Here is a 17345-nt window from a genome sequence, read left to right as displayed (position 1 = left end):
GTCTCCCATGTGGGTGCAGGGTTCCAAGGCTTTGGGCTGTCCTTGACTGCTTTCCCAGGCCACAAGCAGGGAGCTGGATGGGAAGTGGAGCAACCGGGATATGAACCGGTGCCCATATGGAATCCTGGTGCATGCAAGGTGAGGATTTAGCCACTGAGCCATTGCTCTAGGCCCAATAATAAATATTTAAAAATTAAAACTAAAAGCATCCAGCCAATGCATTTAATTTCCATTCCTCAAGTGTATTCTGAAAAAAAAAAAAATGGCCTGCAATGAAACCAACTTCAAAACGATAAGTCATAGTTAGGTAATTTTCATGAGAGAAAAAAGTTCTGTGTGTTACCAATGTGAACTCTTCACAAGCACAGCGTTTTAAATTTCCAACAAGCACAAATAAAGCCACAGTTCTCACTATCAAAAAAAACCTTCATTTCCTAAGCTGAGTTTGAGAGGCATCCAGCTGGTGACACTAGAATTTGGAACGCAGCTCAGTTGAAGACACAGTATCTCTTCTTAACATGTGAAGAGAAAAGCAGCTCTTGAGAATGAGCAATCTGTATGCATCCAATACGTTCCTTACTAACAGCTTGATTTTCCTCTTGTGCAGCTTTAAAGAATTCTAAATACCAGCTTCTTCAGCACTCGACCAACCAGCTGTCCATCAGCGTGTCTAACATCACGCTGCAGGATGAAGGCGTGTACAAGTGTTTGCATTACAGTAACCCTGTGAGAACAAAGGAAGTGAAAGTCATTGTGCTGGGTACGTCCACTGGCCAGTAACTTAACCTTTTACTTTAAAACTGTTGCATTGTAGCAAGGCATTTCCTAGGCCATCTCTGCCACTTTTATTGAAAGAAAATAAGAGAGCATTCCGAGAGGGAAGGCCTAGATTCAATCGTGAACTTGTGAAATTTGTCTCTGGCATCAACTACACGTTCTCCTTGGAGAACTGAAAAGAAGGAGAATTCGCATTTAGTGAGCTCAGATTATATGCCAAGTAGTGTGCAAGGGAACCAAAGATGAGGTAGAAATTGTCTCAACCAAGAAGGAGTTTGTAAAATTTGCTCGTCACTGCAGTAGGACCTCATGGCTATGTGGCTGTGTATCCTGATAGAGTGTGAATTCCAGTGTAGCTGTACTGCAGGATGATGTGCTCATATCCTCTGCCACAAGGATGTTGAGTTGTGCTTGTATGGTCCCTGCTGTAAAGACACAGAGGGAAAGTCGTTGAGAAGAAGTAGGTTCTTGTGGGTTTGGGAGCCATTGTAAGTTACTCGGCTCAGGGCTTGTCTTCTCCTCACCCACAGGGCATCGCCCACACCGTCCAGGCTCGGACTTTTAGAACACCCTGTGTATTCCTCTACCACTGCACTCAAAACAAGAATTTATAATTAAAAGGTAGAGGTGGAGATTACCACCAGACAACAGGCATCGTGCAGGGCCATCTTTTTCTCATCTTTGCGTTGCCAGCAGGTGATACTGGGAGCTAACAATTGCCTGCACAAGGTCTTGTTTGCAGGAAGTGAATGAAACAAACGTGGAAGAGTGCAGTTTTGAACCAAAGTGGAGGTAGAGTGGGAAAGGGAAAGAAAGAATTCTAACTAAAATGCACTTCTGACACTAAAGCACGATGAAAAAGGAACAACAAGTTCCTCATAAGAGAAATGCACCTTGGATGTTAGGTGGGGATGTAAGTAACTTATCTGAAGGTGAGTCACAGAGTCGTGGATGCTTAGAGTAGAAAGAACCAAGGTGTGAGCTAATTTCTCCAAGTCACAGGTTAGAAACCTGGCACACCAAGAAGTCAGGGGACTTACCAAGGAGGTGAGACTGCAATGAAGCTCTCTATTTGGTGTTCTGCCAGCGAAGCATCCACACACAGCTCCCTTAAGAACCATGGCATGGTGTGGCATGCTTGGGCACTTTCAGTGATTAATCACACACTGAGTAACGAACATACTGACTGCAGCCAAAGTGAAAGCCCTTTATCACAACTACAGTCTGGGAAAGGGTAGATGTAAACTCGTCAACTAAACTTACCCTAGAGCACTCCCTACAGCTTTTAGGTTTGTGCTTTGTTGAGATATATAAACCAACCAGCTTGGACAGAAATACACGTGTATAATTTTTTTTCCCCTAGCAATTCCTTCTAAACCAACCTTGGAGGCTTCAGTGCTCAGAGGGCAAAACGGAGAGGAAGGTGTTGTACTCAAGTGCTCCACCGCGAGAAGCAAGCCCCCTCCCCAGATAACCTGGAAAGTTGGGAACAGCTTGGAGTTGTATGGTACGTGCAGAAACGGTTCTCCTTTCTCCTTTGTTTTCTTCTGTAGGAAAAGTTCCAAGGGATTTTTTTAAAGGCTCTGGCACCCTCTGGTGGCAGTAGGTACATGATGCCATTTCAATAATTCGTCACCTCTTTTCCAAACTACCCAACAATCAGTATTATGCCCTAATCTCAAAAAGCTAAGCACAAACCATGGACTTTTTGCACAATAACGAGGTAGAAACCTAAAGTGGATTATTTATAATGACTTCTTAATATTTGACCAAACCTCCCAAAATAAAAGTATCTTGTAGCTGTATCTCTGAACATATACTTTTTCACCAGCATGAAATTAAAAATATATTTAACAAAATATGGATAATTAGAATACAGATGATCACCCTTGGAAACTATAGTACTATTTCATTCCTACAATGATCATTTTAGGATCTTCTGATTGTGTGTAGTCTGAACTCAGAGACTTTAATTGAAAAGGCATGGTTAATTGTGACGTGGTAGGCTGTTCGTAGTTTATGAGTCAGCAGGCACTGACTCCAATAGCTGAGTGAGTGTACATTCTTAGAGCTGCAAAAACCCACTCACAGTTAAGAGGAAAGACCTAAAGCCCAGATCTGATTCCCAGGCCCATGTCATCTTTGCTTCATCAGACTTCCCCCTTCATTTACCTTATTTGTAAAACATGAATAAGCTCTTTGGTCATCATATTTTGCAGCCCAATGTTTCTCTCCTGTAGTGAAGAGTTTACAGAAACCTCTCCCTCATTTACTTCCTTCCCTTTCTGATCAAGAACACACAAGGTAGCTGGCTAAAATGAGATTAGAAATCTAATATGTTTGCCACAAAGTCAACATGAGTGGTCTGTAATAGAACCAAACTCACCCGATAGTGCTAACTGACCATAACCTCATTCATCTCTTTAACTTGCTACATAGGCAGAACTCACCATGACTTTGAAATGAATGGTAAAACATGTAACACCACCAGCATGCTCAGAGTCTACACATACAGCAAAACTTCAACAGTGGACTGCATTGTCCGACACAAAGGCCTGCAAGGGAGAAATCTGGCAGCATCCTTCCAGTTTGAAGATTGGGGTAAGAAGAACTGTTTGTCTTTCATCGTTTTGGTCATATGACGGTATCAAATGAAATTCAATGGGCTGGCCAAAGTCCTTCAGAGTGAGATTACTGTCAAGAAAGATCTCCTTAATGGCAAAATGGATGCCATGATTGTAATGGATGCCTTGTCCAGCTGAGTGACAAGGTGGCAAATGAAGCAGTGTCAGTAGAAGCCCCCACTGTGCACACCGTGTGGCTCAGCACAAAATGTGGCAACAGCATCATCCTCGCCTTTGGATGAGGACAGCTAGCATAACTTGACCTTAAACATGTTGGTCCCCATTGCGCTTTTGGAGAGACATGTGAAGCACACTGTTCTTCACCTAAAAGGAGATAATAGTGACAGAAATGATTTTATGTTCCTAAAAAACATGCATAGTTATATGAAGGCACAATTGGATTTGTTTTGATTGTCTGGAAAGTTTTAGTTTGAACTATGGTAGTATTCTGAGCCAAATACCATCAAAACATCATATATTAAATGTGAAGAGAAGTTGCCTAGGATTTCATACTCTCTGTGCTATGATTCCTACCCCGAAAGTCCAATAAAGCACTTAAAAACTATTCGTAAGTCTTTGTATTAAAACTATTATACTTAAAAACTATTCATAAGGCTTTGTGGCAAGGCTTATGCTACCAGCAGTCATGTGGCTATGCAAATCTGTAATTAGTAGGACTTTGCTTCCTTGTTTTACAAGACACTTCTCAATGGAAAAGGCGATTCCTGAAGGTCAAGGAACTGCTGGATGACAACACTCTTTTATCAGACGAAATAACTGACCATGAAGGGTTATTTGCGCAGGGTGACTTTGTCTATGAGAACCTCCTCATGGGAAAGCTGTGGGGCTGTCACTGTGGTTGACAGGCCCGCTTGCACGACCACATGCTTTCCACAGCCACTTTCTCACCAACCCAAAAGCAGCTAGGGAGGAAGTGACTTTAGAAGGCCCTGTACAGGCTGAGTTGGACTGAAGTCTTCCACACACACTCCTACCCATTTGTGACTCATTCTGTACTTCTTATTCCATCCCATCAGTGGAATTGAAGCCTGGTGTGTGTGGAGGATGGGGCGAGCTATGTAAATGCTCTGAAGGATGTTCACATTCTTAGATAAATGAGCCTGGAGTGGACACTATGGTGCAGCAGGCTAAACAGCTGGAGTTCCTGGTTCAAATCCAGCTCCACTGCTTTGCCACTCCTATTCACTAGCGACGTAGTTTTGATGGCATAAGCACATGTGTCACTGCTGCCCGCATGGGCGACCAGGATGGAGTTCCTGGTTCCTGGATTCAGCTGTCATGGACTTATGGAGAGTGAATCCTTCAGGGGATGGTTTCTCTGCCTCTCCCTCTTTTTGTGTCTTTCTGTCTTTTAGAAAATAAATAAGAGACCCAACAATGTTGAAAAGCACATTTTTACTTTTCAGCAGTTATTCAAGCTGTGTACCAAAAATTCTGTGAAAGGGGATATTGCAACAATTCCTTAAAGGCGAGTTGCTGTGTGGACTTGTTACGAGTTCAAGGAAGTTTTTACATTCCGTTACAGTAAAGTCCATTAACTGTCTTGCAGTCTAAATGGCTGTTTTTATTTACTCAGGCATGACTTCTGTAATACACTCTTTTGGTCATTTGAATATACTGATTCATTGAGTTATTACAAATTTCTTAAATATTGATATATTTCAACCTAAAAATCATACTCATTAATAGCATCACAATCACATTAGAAGGCTTTAAGTATTTAGAAGCTGCCAAGTTCCCAGCGATGGAGAAAAATTGCCCAAAACTCTAAATAAACTATTTGTAGCTAGTGCTACTGAAGAACTCAACTTTTAAAATTAACTAATTTGAATTAGATAGTGCTGCTAGGGATTTGTCACTGAATAACAGAGACCTTGAACTCTTTGATTGACTAGGGAGATAAATCAGAATGTGCTGTATCCTTCTAATCAAAACAGGTTTCATTCTAAATGCAACTGTTTAGCTGTTTGTTAATTAGGAAGATAAATCAAAGCACAAACTTTAGTTTTGAACATATTAACTAGTCTACATATATGCATAATTTGTATGTCAGAATTCATATAAGTAAACCCCATACTAGAAGATTGCATGCCCATTGTCATTTTTTATTCTAAGTGCCCTCACTATTTCTCATACATTGCACTTCTTACAATTAGCTTTTGGTTTTTCTGAATAGCTTCAAGCTTTTTCCTCTCTTTGTTGTCAATAGACCTTTTCTTCAATTTTCTCTGACATCTTTGTGGTCCGAGCTCAGTTAGCCATATAGGCCATACAGTAGCCTAAATGAACACTGGGGCTCACCAGCAGGCTTTCTGTCAGCACAGGTGTTACATGCTGTCTTCATATGGACCTATTCTTTGACAGGTGAAATCTATCCCAAATTGAACCTCCTGAAATTTTTCTAAACATTTTTAATAGTATGCAATAACATTGAGTAAGCATTAGGCGTAACAAATAGGCTTCGAACTACATATGTTATATGAATAAACCTCACAAAACGAATGCATTCCTGCAAGAGGTAAATGCTAACTATCTTCATTTCAAAAAGATTTTTACACAACAGCCAGGGCTGGGCTGAAGTCACAGCCAGGATCAAGGAGCTCAACCCCTCTGGATGTGGGTGGCAGGAACCCATTGCTGCCTCCTAGTGTCTGTGTTATCAGCAAGTTGGAGTTAGGGCTGGAGGCAGGATATTGGATACAGGTATATAAACTGCAAAAGCTGAGTGCCCATGCCCAAGTATCTCCATTTTACAGATAAGAAAAATAATTGTTAAAAAGTGGATATTAGAGATTTGGGCATCTTATCAAGTTTACTCGGGAGCAAGGAAACAGCAGGATTGGAGGCTGGCTCTAAAACACCTACTAATAACAGGTAGATCAGTGGATGGGCAGATAAACAGAGATAAGTAGTCTTTAACAAGTGCTTGGAAAACTTATAAAACAGATGCATGTTTTTAAGCTTGGAAGCGGTTCGGTAGATGCATATTGGTAAACACACTCAGCTAGAGAGAGTGAATGCTTGTGCCTCCTCCAGGCAAATGCACCGCCACAGGGAGATCCAGCATGCTGTCCTCTGAAGCCAGGTGAGCTAGCAGATGGCAATCGGCAGGATACAAATTCAAACCCAGCGCAAGGGCTGCAGAACACACAGTTAGGGGGTCTCTGCACAACCTCCACAAGCAAGTAGCAGCCAAATATCTTCTTCGATCAGTTTGACTGAGCATAATGTGGATAAAATTGCTCTCTGGAGTTGCAGAATTTTGTCTTTCCCTTTTCCTAGTTGCAGATCAAGAGGCAGCTTCCGATGTCCCGGAGAAGAGCTCGCTGTCCTCCCCGGGAACTCAGCCTCCCACGCCCACTAGCGCTGGTAAGTGTCATCGCTCAAGCTTGGGGGGAGAAGTAAAAGGTCACCTCTCCTTGGGCACTCCGTTCTTCTAGTTGCAGGTATAAAAAATAGCGTTATTTTTACCAAGATCCTACGGGAACCCCTTTAACTGGATCCAATTTTATGGTATGCTAGAGTACAGCCACATCAATCGCATGCTGGACAGGATGGGCTTGTGGGTGTCACTACACTTTCTAAGTGCAAGACTATTTTTGCTAGAGATATTTCTCTCTCTCTCTCTCTCTCTCTCTCTCTCTCACACACACACACACACACACACACACACACACACACACACACACACACACAATCATGAACTGGAGTGTCCTCTGCAGTGAAGGGCAAGGTTGAATTCATTTATAGGGAAACGCGTTTCTTTGTCTCTCCGTTTAGAACAGACGAAACATCAAACAGTAGCTTGATATCAACAGCGAGCCTAGACGCAGCAGAGGGGAGTCCCAGATCACCCCTGAAAGCGCGTTAATACTCGTTCTCTTAATACTCAGTTCTCTTTTGATGACAGGCTTAAACTAAACTTGCAGAGGAGTTAACAAAGCCTGGGTTATTCATATGCAGAACCTGCTAGATGATTAACTCAGAGCAATGACCATGTATTTAATTTTTCAAACAGAAGGTAATACCAGAATAATTTATAAGCATGAATGGAAGCATCATGTGAGACAAAGACAAACCTTCACTATTTAATTGTGTGTTTTATCAAATACCTATCTTGCTATAGCGATGCTCAGAAAACGAGTGACTGCATGAATCTGTGCATTGAACAAGACAGCTAACCACATCCAGAGAGGCATACCTTCCTATGTATTTCCTCTGTTTCACACACTGTCGCTATAATTATTCTATTTGGTACGATGAGTGCTTTAAGATCTATATGATCATGTTCATATCTCTGGGTATCAAATCACGTTTTTGAAAATGTTTATTCTGAATACTATTTAAAAACAAACATTTGAAGGTTTTGCATGCTGACAAATACAGTACCTACCTTACAGTTCTTTGAAGGACCATGAAAATTGAAACCAGTATGAGGTGGTCCAGCCACATCACTTGCTTTAATAATCCAATATTTTTAAACGTGTTTAGAATTCAGTTGTCCTTAAATTGGCTTGCACTGCTACTCACCAACTCAATTTTCTGTTCTGATTTTTCATATATAACATAGGATTTAAGAAATATGGTTTCTGAAATTCCTTTCGGCTCTCAATTTCCACCCATTTTATTGTTGTTAATAACACCCATCTTTAGTTTAAAAAAAGAGAGAAAACTCAATTCCCTTTGGGATCCACAGAGTGGCGCTGTGCAACAGGCTAAAAAGCCAGAGTTTGCAAAAGGAAAAATAAGAGAATTCAGCAGATAACAGAATCTGGAAAAGGCATCTTCTGTTTTTATAATGTCTTACCTAACATGGCACACCTAGGAGGCATGCCAATGTTTGAATGACAATAAAGATTGTATTTCTACAGATGTCAGGTTATAGGTTTGCTTTCTTTTTTAAGTTTTGTTTTAAAGGCAGAGTGGCAGAGCAGGAAAGAGACAGGGAGGGAGATCTCTCTTCTGTTGATTCACTCTCCAAATGGCTGCGATAAGCCACCTGGTTCAGGACAAAGCCAGGAGCCAGGAACTCCACCTTGGTCTCCCATGGACTTCAAGGGCCCAAGCACTGCTTCCCCAGGCACCTCAGCAGGGACCCACATGAGAAATGAAGCATCCAGGATTCATCCAGGTGCTCTGATAGGGGATGCTAGTAATGCTAGCAGTGGCTTAACCTACTGTGCCACAACACTGGTCCTAGTCCGTGGATTTGACCTGGTTTACATTTAAGGCTCTGAAGGCTTTTTTTAAAAAAACTGGTTTTATTGTTGGCTTTTCTACTATTTTGTTGTGAGATTTTAGGTAATTTACTTAAGGCCAGGAGCTTGTTTTCTCATAGCTGAAGTGAAAAATATTGAAGACCAAGCGTTTAGCACAGTACACGGCACAGAATAAATGTGTAACAAATGTTTACCTTGCAAAGATAAGGCAACAGGGGCCGGCATTGTGATGTAGTGGGTAAAACTACACTTATGACAGCAGCACCCCATATGGAGCTCAGCCCTGGCCATTGCAGCAATCTCTACAGAGAGAGCCAATGGATGAACTATGCTCTCTCTCCTTCTCTTTCTATACCTGTGACTTTCAAATAAATAAAATCTGGGTTTTTTTTAAATCGATTTTCCAAGGAGGGGAGCACAAGAGGAGAAACCCCTGTATCTGCAGAACTGTATCATGGGCGCTAAAATAATAACAATAAAATTTTTCAAAGGCCATTTGCCACTACTCTTTCAAGATATCAGTAGTTGGGAGTGAAACAAACTGGACACAGAAAGATAAATCCCAAGTGTCTTCTCTTTCCCAGGGGATGCTAAAGAAGTCTGTCTGAATATAGAATAGTCCAGGGGGTTAGACAGAAGTGGGATAATGGGAACCAAAACACAGAGAGGAGGAATGAGCTCCAGTGTTTGGCAGCTCAGTGTGATGCCTGTAGACCCCAACAGCCCATTGCATTTTTTATGAACATCCAGCAGATAGGAACTCAAAGTCTTCAAACATACAGAAGTGGTAAAGAATCAGAAATGCCAATCACCCCAATTTTCTCAACATACTTGACATATAGTTATGGAGATATCACACTGCAATTCATAAATATATGCAATTATTACCTGTTAATTTGAAGAAGAAAACTGCAGTTTAAATACATCAGTAGTTTAAACGTTGTCTTTTTTTTTTTTAATAAGAGTTACTTAATTTTCTTTCTAATGCTGCTGCTTTGGGAAGGAATTATACCTTGGAGCTTAATCCTCCTTTCTGTGTTTTGGTTCCCGTTATCCAGCTTGTCTCTAACCCCCTGGACTATTCTGTATTCAGACAGACTTCTTTAGCATCCGCTAGGAAAGAGAACACACATAGACCCATCCTTCTTTATGTGTGTGTGGGGGGGGTGGGGGGGGAACAGATAGATAAACAGATCGTCTTAGTCCATTTTGCACTGCTATAACAGATTTACGCAGTCTGGGTAATAAATAATGTTCATTTGTTGGCTCACATTTCAGGAGGATGGGATGTCTAAGAATGAGTGCCACAACTGGCAGGGCCTTCTTGCTATGGCAAACAGAAGTCAGGAGCCAGCCAAAAGAGCCCAACTCACTCCCTTGATAGTAAGCTCACTTCTGAAACGATGCCATTAGTATCCACTCTTAAGCATGGAGCCCTCGTGGCCGGAACGCTTCTCAGAAGTCTCACCTCCCAATATCATTAAAGTGACCATTAAAATTCAACACAGGGCTAGGATGGATGACACAGACATTTAAACTAGAGCAGTTATGCTTAGTCACATATTTAAGATATATGCATATATTGTGGTTTTTGCTTTCACTTTAGTCTCAGTCATGGAAAATTCTAGTACCTCAGAGACTGACAAGGAAGAGAAAGAAAAAAACACTCAGAGCCCTGACTTGACCTCTGGTAAGTTTCACCTTCCACATTCAGAATGGGCATTGCTTGTTTTAACTTCATTAAAAGTTTGTTTTATTTATTCATTTTTTAAATTTATTTGAAAGAGAAAAGGGGAGACCAAGGGAGGGAAGGAATGGGGAGAGAGAGAGAATCTTCTATCCACGGATTTACTGCTCAAATGGCCACAATAGCCAGGGTTGGACCAGGCCCAAGTCAGAAGCCAGGACCATCTGGGCCTTCCGTGTGGGTAGCAGAGGCCCACATACTTGAGCAGTCATGAGCTGCTTTCCCGAGCACGTAAACAAGGAATCGCTTGCGAAGCAGAGCAGCTGGGACTTGAACCGGTCCTCTAATTTGGGATGTTGTCTTCTCAGCCACAGCCTTAAGCTTTAAGCTGATGTGTCACACGTCCTCGACTCACTGACTTCCTTGGTCCTGCTGCTTCTCTCTGCCCACACCTGGCTCTACCACCTCCTCTGTGCTTATGCTTTGATTTACTTTTCCATACTGTGTTATTTCCTCCTAACAGAGTTTCTGCTCTCCTAAGACTGATCTATAGCCACTAGGCCAGAAATTTCCATAATTGTATTTTCAAAGCATTCTTCTGAGAACCAGTTTTATTGTATTCTATATATACTTGGATACTTCAAACATTTCATCGAGACATAGAATTATAAGATGTTTATACACTTCAGCAGCACCCCTTAGTTCCCTGATGGTTAACATGAAGAAAGTGGAGTGTTCAGCAAAACTACAGCTTCTAGGTGTAGAATTCTAGGTTAAAAAAGACTTGTAAGAGTTCTTCCAATTTATCCCCTAAATTCAGGTCCACATTTATTCTAACCATTCTATTTTGATAGTTTTCCAAGTTCTCAATAATCTTTTCTGCTACTTAACTACATTTTACTTTAAAAAAAAAACTCAATATCTAATTTGAATCCTCTAATTATAATTTAGGAATTCTCATATGCTTTGTGTACAAATAAAAATAACTGGTTCACGATCTTTATAATTAAAAAAAAATTTTTTTCCAACTCATCCCACAGATTTTGCTTGTTTGCCTATTTGTGCTTTTTTTCCCCAGAGACTGAACAATTTGAGCATATTTACCTTCAGATGTAAGCTGTCTCTCCCATCTTTATCTGAGCAATTAGCCTATGTGATGTGGTGGAAGAAGTATCATATTCCTCAATGACTGGAAAAAGGCTTGCCTGACACCGTGTCGTTTTATTTGTAGAAATGAATTCTCAGTACATAGGATTGGTGAGGAAGAGAAGCGGCATCCTGCTGCTCACTCTCGTGTCCTTCCTCATTTTCATCCTCCTCATCATAGTCCAACTCTTCATAATGAAGCTGCGGAAAGCTCACGTGATATGGAAAAAAGGTGAGTGCGCAGACCTCCTGGCAAAGGCCAGCCAGTGCAAAACATTTGGCTAAAAAAGGAAAATTCTAACCCTGAAAGCTCTCCTGCTGGGCTCTACACGGGAATCTCAGGAAGTGATGGCAGTCACATCAGTCATGTCCCTTACATTGTTTGGTTCCTAATAAATTTGCATTGTGATTCTCCGGAGCTATAGTCAGGTATTTAGCCTTAAGGTTAAGATACCTGGAACTAGAGCAGTTCTAGGAATCAACATTAAGTTACAGATGTTGCTATTCACAAAAAGGATACAAAATGAAACTATTCATCTATTCACTCTATAAACGTTCATTGAGCACCTGCTGTGTGTCCCAGACATGAGCAACATGTCCACCAATATGACAGACCAGGTCCTTATTCTCTAGAAGTTTGTGTTGCAGTGGCAGTCAACCAGTGGCCAAATTAATCATCTGTTCAGTTCCATTACTAGGTCAAGGATGCAGTCAGTCCCCCTGCACCACAGCATATTACAACAGCTTCCTTTTGCACTCTGATGAAAAAAGTTATCATCAGAAACAACCCCCCCAAAAAAATCTAGGTGACAGAGACTATACATATTGAAATACATACACTGTGCACCTGTCGGAGTGCAAGTTCCTTACAAGTTGCCCAGAAAAATAATTTACTCAAGTATTTTATAAACATGTGCCAAATTTAAGTCCCTTCTTGTGTTCTGAGTGGTAAACCAGCTCTATGTTGTCTAGTACTGCAGCTACAAGATGGCATTTAGCATGAGGCTAGAACCTACTGAGTTTTCTACAGACAAAATATACAAATAATTTTGAGGCTTTGGAGCACACACATAGCAATGTTACATATCAGGTCAGGTGTTTAGCCTTAAATTTAAGATGCCTGTATCCCATACAGGATTACCTACATTCAATACTTGCCTGTACTAATGCAGATCCTGGGAGGCGGCAAGAGATGGCTCAAGTAACTGAGTTCCTGCTACCATGTGGGAGATCTGAACTCAACTGCTGGTCCTGGTGCTCCCACAGCTGTTGAGACACTTGAAGAGTGAATTAGAGGATATGAGCTAACTCTGTCTTCTTCTGCCTGTCAAATAATTTTAGGGGAAAAAAAGATTTATTTCTTTTTACTGGAAAAGCAGATTTGCAGAGAGAAGGAGATACAGAGAGAGAAAGATCTTCCATCTGCTCATTGACTCCCCAAGTGGCCGCAATAGCTGGAGCTGAGCCAATCCAAAGCCAGGAGCCAAGAGCTTCTTCCAGGTCTCCCATGTGGATACAGGGTCCCTTTGGACCTTCTACTGCTTCCCCAAGCCACAGGCAGGGAGCTGGATGAGAGATGGAGCAGCCAAGACACAAACCAGTGCCCTATGGGATCCCAGCATATGCAACTGTGAGCCCTCAATTTTTGTTTTTTAAAGAAAGAGGGGAAAGGTATATATAACAATAAATTTTTCAATACATTAATGAAATAAAATATATTATTAAATCGATTCCACCCACTTCTTTTCACTGCTCAGATGGGGCTACTAGAATATTATAAAGGAGGTTTACATGATCAAATTCCTGGACCATATTGATCAGACCACATATGAAACAAGAGCACCTTATAACCCAAGGCAAGCTGCTACATCTTTGAATAGATGTGGTTCTCTGAAAAGTATCACTTCTGCCAATTTAATATCAGTCTCTCTGTATATTCAGGTAGACTAATATCCTTGTCATAAGCAGGGCTAGGTCTGACGTGGCAATCACACCTGCCTACACAGGTAAATGCACATTCAGCATGGTCTGCATGCTTCATGCCCATGGCTGTTATATAGTTACTACAACCATTCTTCTCATGAGGAAGATGCTTCACTTTTTCTTTGACTTATATTTATTCATTTAAGAAAAGGAGAGCAAAAGAGACAGACAGAGAATACACTCTTATTGACTGATTCACTCTCCAAATGCCAGCAATGGCTGGAACTGGGTCAGGCCAGAGCCTAGAACTGGAGACTCAATTCTGGATCCTCTAACATGATGAGTGGGATCAAAGTACTTGAAGCATCACAGCTTCTTCCCAAGGCATTAGCAGGAAGGCAGAGTCAGAAACTAGAAGCAGGTATTGAATCCAGGTACTCCAGTACAGGCCAGGCTGATTGTCTGCTCTTTAATCTGCTGTCATTTGGTTTACACAGTATTCTTAAAAGGATTTCTTTTATTAATTTGAAAGGCAGTTACAGTAGGAGAGAGAGACAAAGAGAGAGGCTTTCCATTCATGGGTTCATTCCTCAAGTGGCGACAATGGCCAGGGTTGGGCCAGGCTGAAGCCAGGAGCCAGGGGCTTCTTGAAGGTCTTCCACACAGTTGTTAGGGGCCCAAGGACTTGAGCAATCTTCCCTTGATTTGTCAGGTGCATTAACAGTGAGTTGAATCAGAAGTAAAGTGGCTGGGACTAGAACCGGCACCCACAGAGGATACCAGCAGCAGAGGGAGCAGCCCTATTTGCTATATCACACTAGCAAACTTCCACGATCTTATAGTGTTCCACAGTGCCTATAGGAATTATAGTGTGGGCTTAAAAGAAATTGTGTGTTGAGTTAATGAGGTACAAGATGGATCATGGTAAATCTGTCATGGGATAGTAACATAGGTAACCTTTAATTCACATATATATATTTCTACATCTTCAATGTCTGTACCACCAGAAGTCAGCAAGTTAATATCTTTTCTTGCAGAAAATGAAATTTCAGACCACACGGTAGAAAGTTATAGGTCACGATCAAACAACGAAGAAACATCTTCCCAAGAGAAAAATGGCCAAGGTAAGTCAACGGTGTGGCCTGAGATTTAAAGATGAGGCTCACTTGTGAGCTTCCTTTCAGGACAAAGTGGAGAGGAGGACCAAAATCTGATTAGGAAGTCTGTTTCCCAAAAGATCTTGTAGGACTTAAGGAGTTCATCCTTGCAGACAGTAGCAGCTACATTTATGTAGTTGAGAACACACGGCTTTGGGAAGCCACCCTGAGCTCTGAGCTCCCACACCACAGAACGCTCCTGGACTGTATGCCTCGCCTCTGTCCTCAGCTGCCCAGTGAATAACATCCCCACACCATGTAGGAATGTTGGTAGTTTTGTTTAGCTGTCGCAAACTCCTGGTAGATGCTGGTTTTACTTTTACTGTTTCCTCAGGGCCTTGTCACAAAGGGCTGCCTTTATATTGAATGAATGTATACACACGAACCATTTCAAGCTGAAAATATTCAAGTCTTTCAAATGACTTTGACGCAATTTTTAAAGCAAAATGTGTGAAGAAAATTAAAAGAATCTACATGGGAAGGAGATAGCATGTGAGCATGTGGTGTGTGTGTGTATGTGTGTGTGTGTGTGTGTGTTCTTGATGAAGGTCCAATAGGCAGAATCTAGGATTATAGAAAAGCCAACAATCTTGCACACTTTCCAAATTTTCATTTATATTTTCCATGCAAATTAATTTACTCCACCTACCGGGAGCTGCGAGAAATGCATTTTGACTTTGCTGAGATTTTTGCAGGAAGCTGGTTTTTCACAACAGCTCTGCCTTTGCTGTTTGCTTTGACCTACTAGAGTGTGGAAGGGGAAGAAAGAAGAAAGGAAGGAAAGGGACGCAGTGAGCTCTGAAAATTGGAGGCGGGGGGGAAGTGTGTATAAACTGGGTACAGCCTGTTGTGTTACAATGTGCGTTTCTACATCAATTACTTCACATGCACCTGACACATAGGAGAGTGAGGTCAGCAGAATGTACGCAAGCTGCCTACACCGTTCCCTAGGCAAGTGCAACCAAACAGCAGGAGTGCAATTAGGACATTTAGGAAGAAAATCTAAGCCCTGAGGACAGTGACCGAGCAGAGTCCATGCAGGTTACCTGCTAAGAACATTCAAAATGAGAGTCTGCTCTCAGGGTTCCCTCCCCTAAAAGCTGTAACCCCAGGGTCACCAACCTCAGAGGAAGTTGGACTTGATCCTGGGCTCAGATCTTCACTTTCTGTTCTGCATGCCTCGCATTTCGACAAGTCCAGCATTTCGACAACATTGAGGGGAACCTTCTGCAGCCTCCGGGTACAGAATTGCAGAGGCTTGGAGTAGTCCGTAGGAGCCCTATGCTATAAACCCTGCTATTTCCACTGTACAGTTTTGCTCAAAGCAATGAGTTCTTTTTGACAGCATGTAAGCTATTCTGCTTCAGGTTATTAGTATTTTATTCAGGTAGCTAGAGTGCAGCAATGCATTCAGATCAATTAGACTTTATAAGACACTAATATATGAACTGAAAATTATGACAGCCAATGGAAGTGTTTCAACTAAATGAGTGCAGTGTGGCTCGGAATATTCATCTGCAACATGCTTTCCTTTCAGCTTCTCATCCTAAGAGTTGCATGAGCTACATCACACAGTTGTACACACAAGCGAAAGCAAAGAGGAAAGAAAGTGCACAACATTCAACATTAGAAGAAAAACACTCTCCTATACCAGAGAATATTGTGTAGTGCTCCCTGCAGAAAATGCCATTTCAGGGCAGCCACACCCTCCGTGGAGCAGCCTGTGGGAAGGAGCGGAATGACTCTGACATGAAAAGTGCCCTTCGAGTGCAATGCAAGAAAGTGACCTCTGATGATACTCTTCCCCAGAGCCAGTGCAGCAACAGGACAAATCTGTGGACACAAGGCTTGGAGTTTATTTAAAAAAAAAAAAAAGGAAAGAAAGAGAAGGGGGAAAAAGAACCTATTATGCCTGATGCTACTTCAGAGCAGGAAGACACTACCAGGCCCAGGTCAGTGTGACCACAGAACATTCTCCTTGGAAGGGAACAGGGTGTTTTTTGCTTTGTTGTTTCGTCTTGTTTTTAAGATGCTAGGCTCCAGTGGAGCTACTTAAAATTGTTCTTGTTAAAAAATCTCTTGAAGGTAGTGTGGCACAACAAGCCAGGGCCCTGCTGCAGGTGCCTACGTCCCATGCCAGAGTGCAAATTTGAATTCCACCTTTCACTTGCTATCCAGTTTTTGTGCCTGGAAGGCAACAGATGAAGGCTTGGGTACTTGGACCCATGCCTATCCACCTGCGAGCTCAGGATGGAGTGCCTGACTCCTGGATTTATCCTGGAACAACCCTAGCTCTTGTGGTCATTTGGGAGTGAACAAATGGACAGAAGATTCTCTCTCTCTCTCTCTCTCTCTCTCTCTCTCTCACACACACACACACACGCACACACACACACACAGACATAATATCTCTGTGTGTGCCACTCTGCCTCTCAAATACATAAATAAGTAAATAAATAAATCCTTTGCAAAAACAATCTTTTTTTTTTCTCCTCATGAAACAAAGATCTTTGGGACAGATGGGTAGGGACCTAGACTGGCATGCAGGTAGGCTGGGCCTGGGAATGCATGCATGCACTTGAGGCCTGGGCAGGTGAGCAGAGCCCCAAGCCAGCACGTCAACATGCTGGAAGACTGGGCTCAGGAACCCACATGCCCACAGGCGTGTGGCCTGTGGATTGCTCAGGGAAGGAGGTATGGGGATGTGTGGGAGTACATTACTGGTGAGGAATGACTTCTGTGGGACTTCCACCAACTTCTACCAACTGCATGTGCAAGTAAGTCAGGGGGC

General features: G+C 42.0%; 1 protein-coding gene across 2 annotated transcripts in view; it reads left to right on the top strand.

Annotated features, from left to right (window-relative positions):
- The window catches only part of CRTAM (cytotoxic and regulatory T cell molecule), a 29376-nt gene extending 12498 nt beyond the window's left edge, over positions 1–16878 (top strand). The window contains exons 3-10 of one of the 2 annotated variants that reach the window (XM_040976798.1): positions 608–760; positions 2141–2284; positions 3217–3378; positions 6705–6785; positions 10248–10331; positions 11560–11706; positions 14435–14521; positions 16092–16878. In XM_040976798.1, coding sequence (XP_040832732.1) covers positions 608–760; positions 2141–2284; positions 3217–3378; positions 6705–6785; positions 10248–10331; positions 11560–11706; positions 14435–14521; positions 16092–16222 — 989 coding nt within the window. In that variant the 3' untranslated portion in view covers positions 16223–16878. Of the gene's footprint in view, positions 1–607; positions 761–2140; positions 2285–3216; positions 3379–6704; positions 6792–10247; positions 10332–11559; positions 11707–14434; positions 14522–16091 lie in introns of both variants that reach the window. The other variant, XM_040976797.1, reaches the window with a different exon arrangement.
- The last annotated feature ends 467 nt before the right edge of the window (positions 16879–17345 follow it).

The sequence above is a fragment of the Ochotona curzoniae genome, unplaced genomic scaffold (assembly GCF_017591425.1).
Source record: "Ochotona curzoniae isolate NIBS_2020 unplaced genomic scaffold, NIBS_Ocur_1.0 contig_2723, whole genome shotgun sequence".
Lineage (NCBI taxonomy): Eukaryota > Metazoa > Chordata > Mammalia > Lagomorpha > Ochotonidae > Ochotona > Ochotona curzoniae.
Note: the sequence above shows the minus strand (reverse complement) of the source record. Positions and strands in the feature narration are given on the sequence as shown.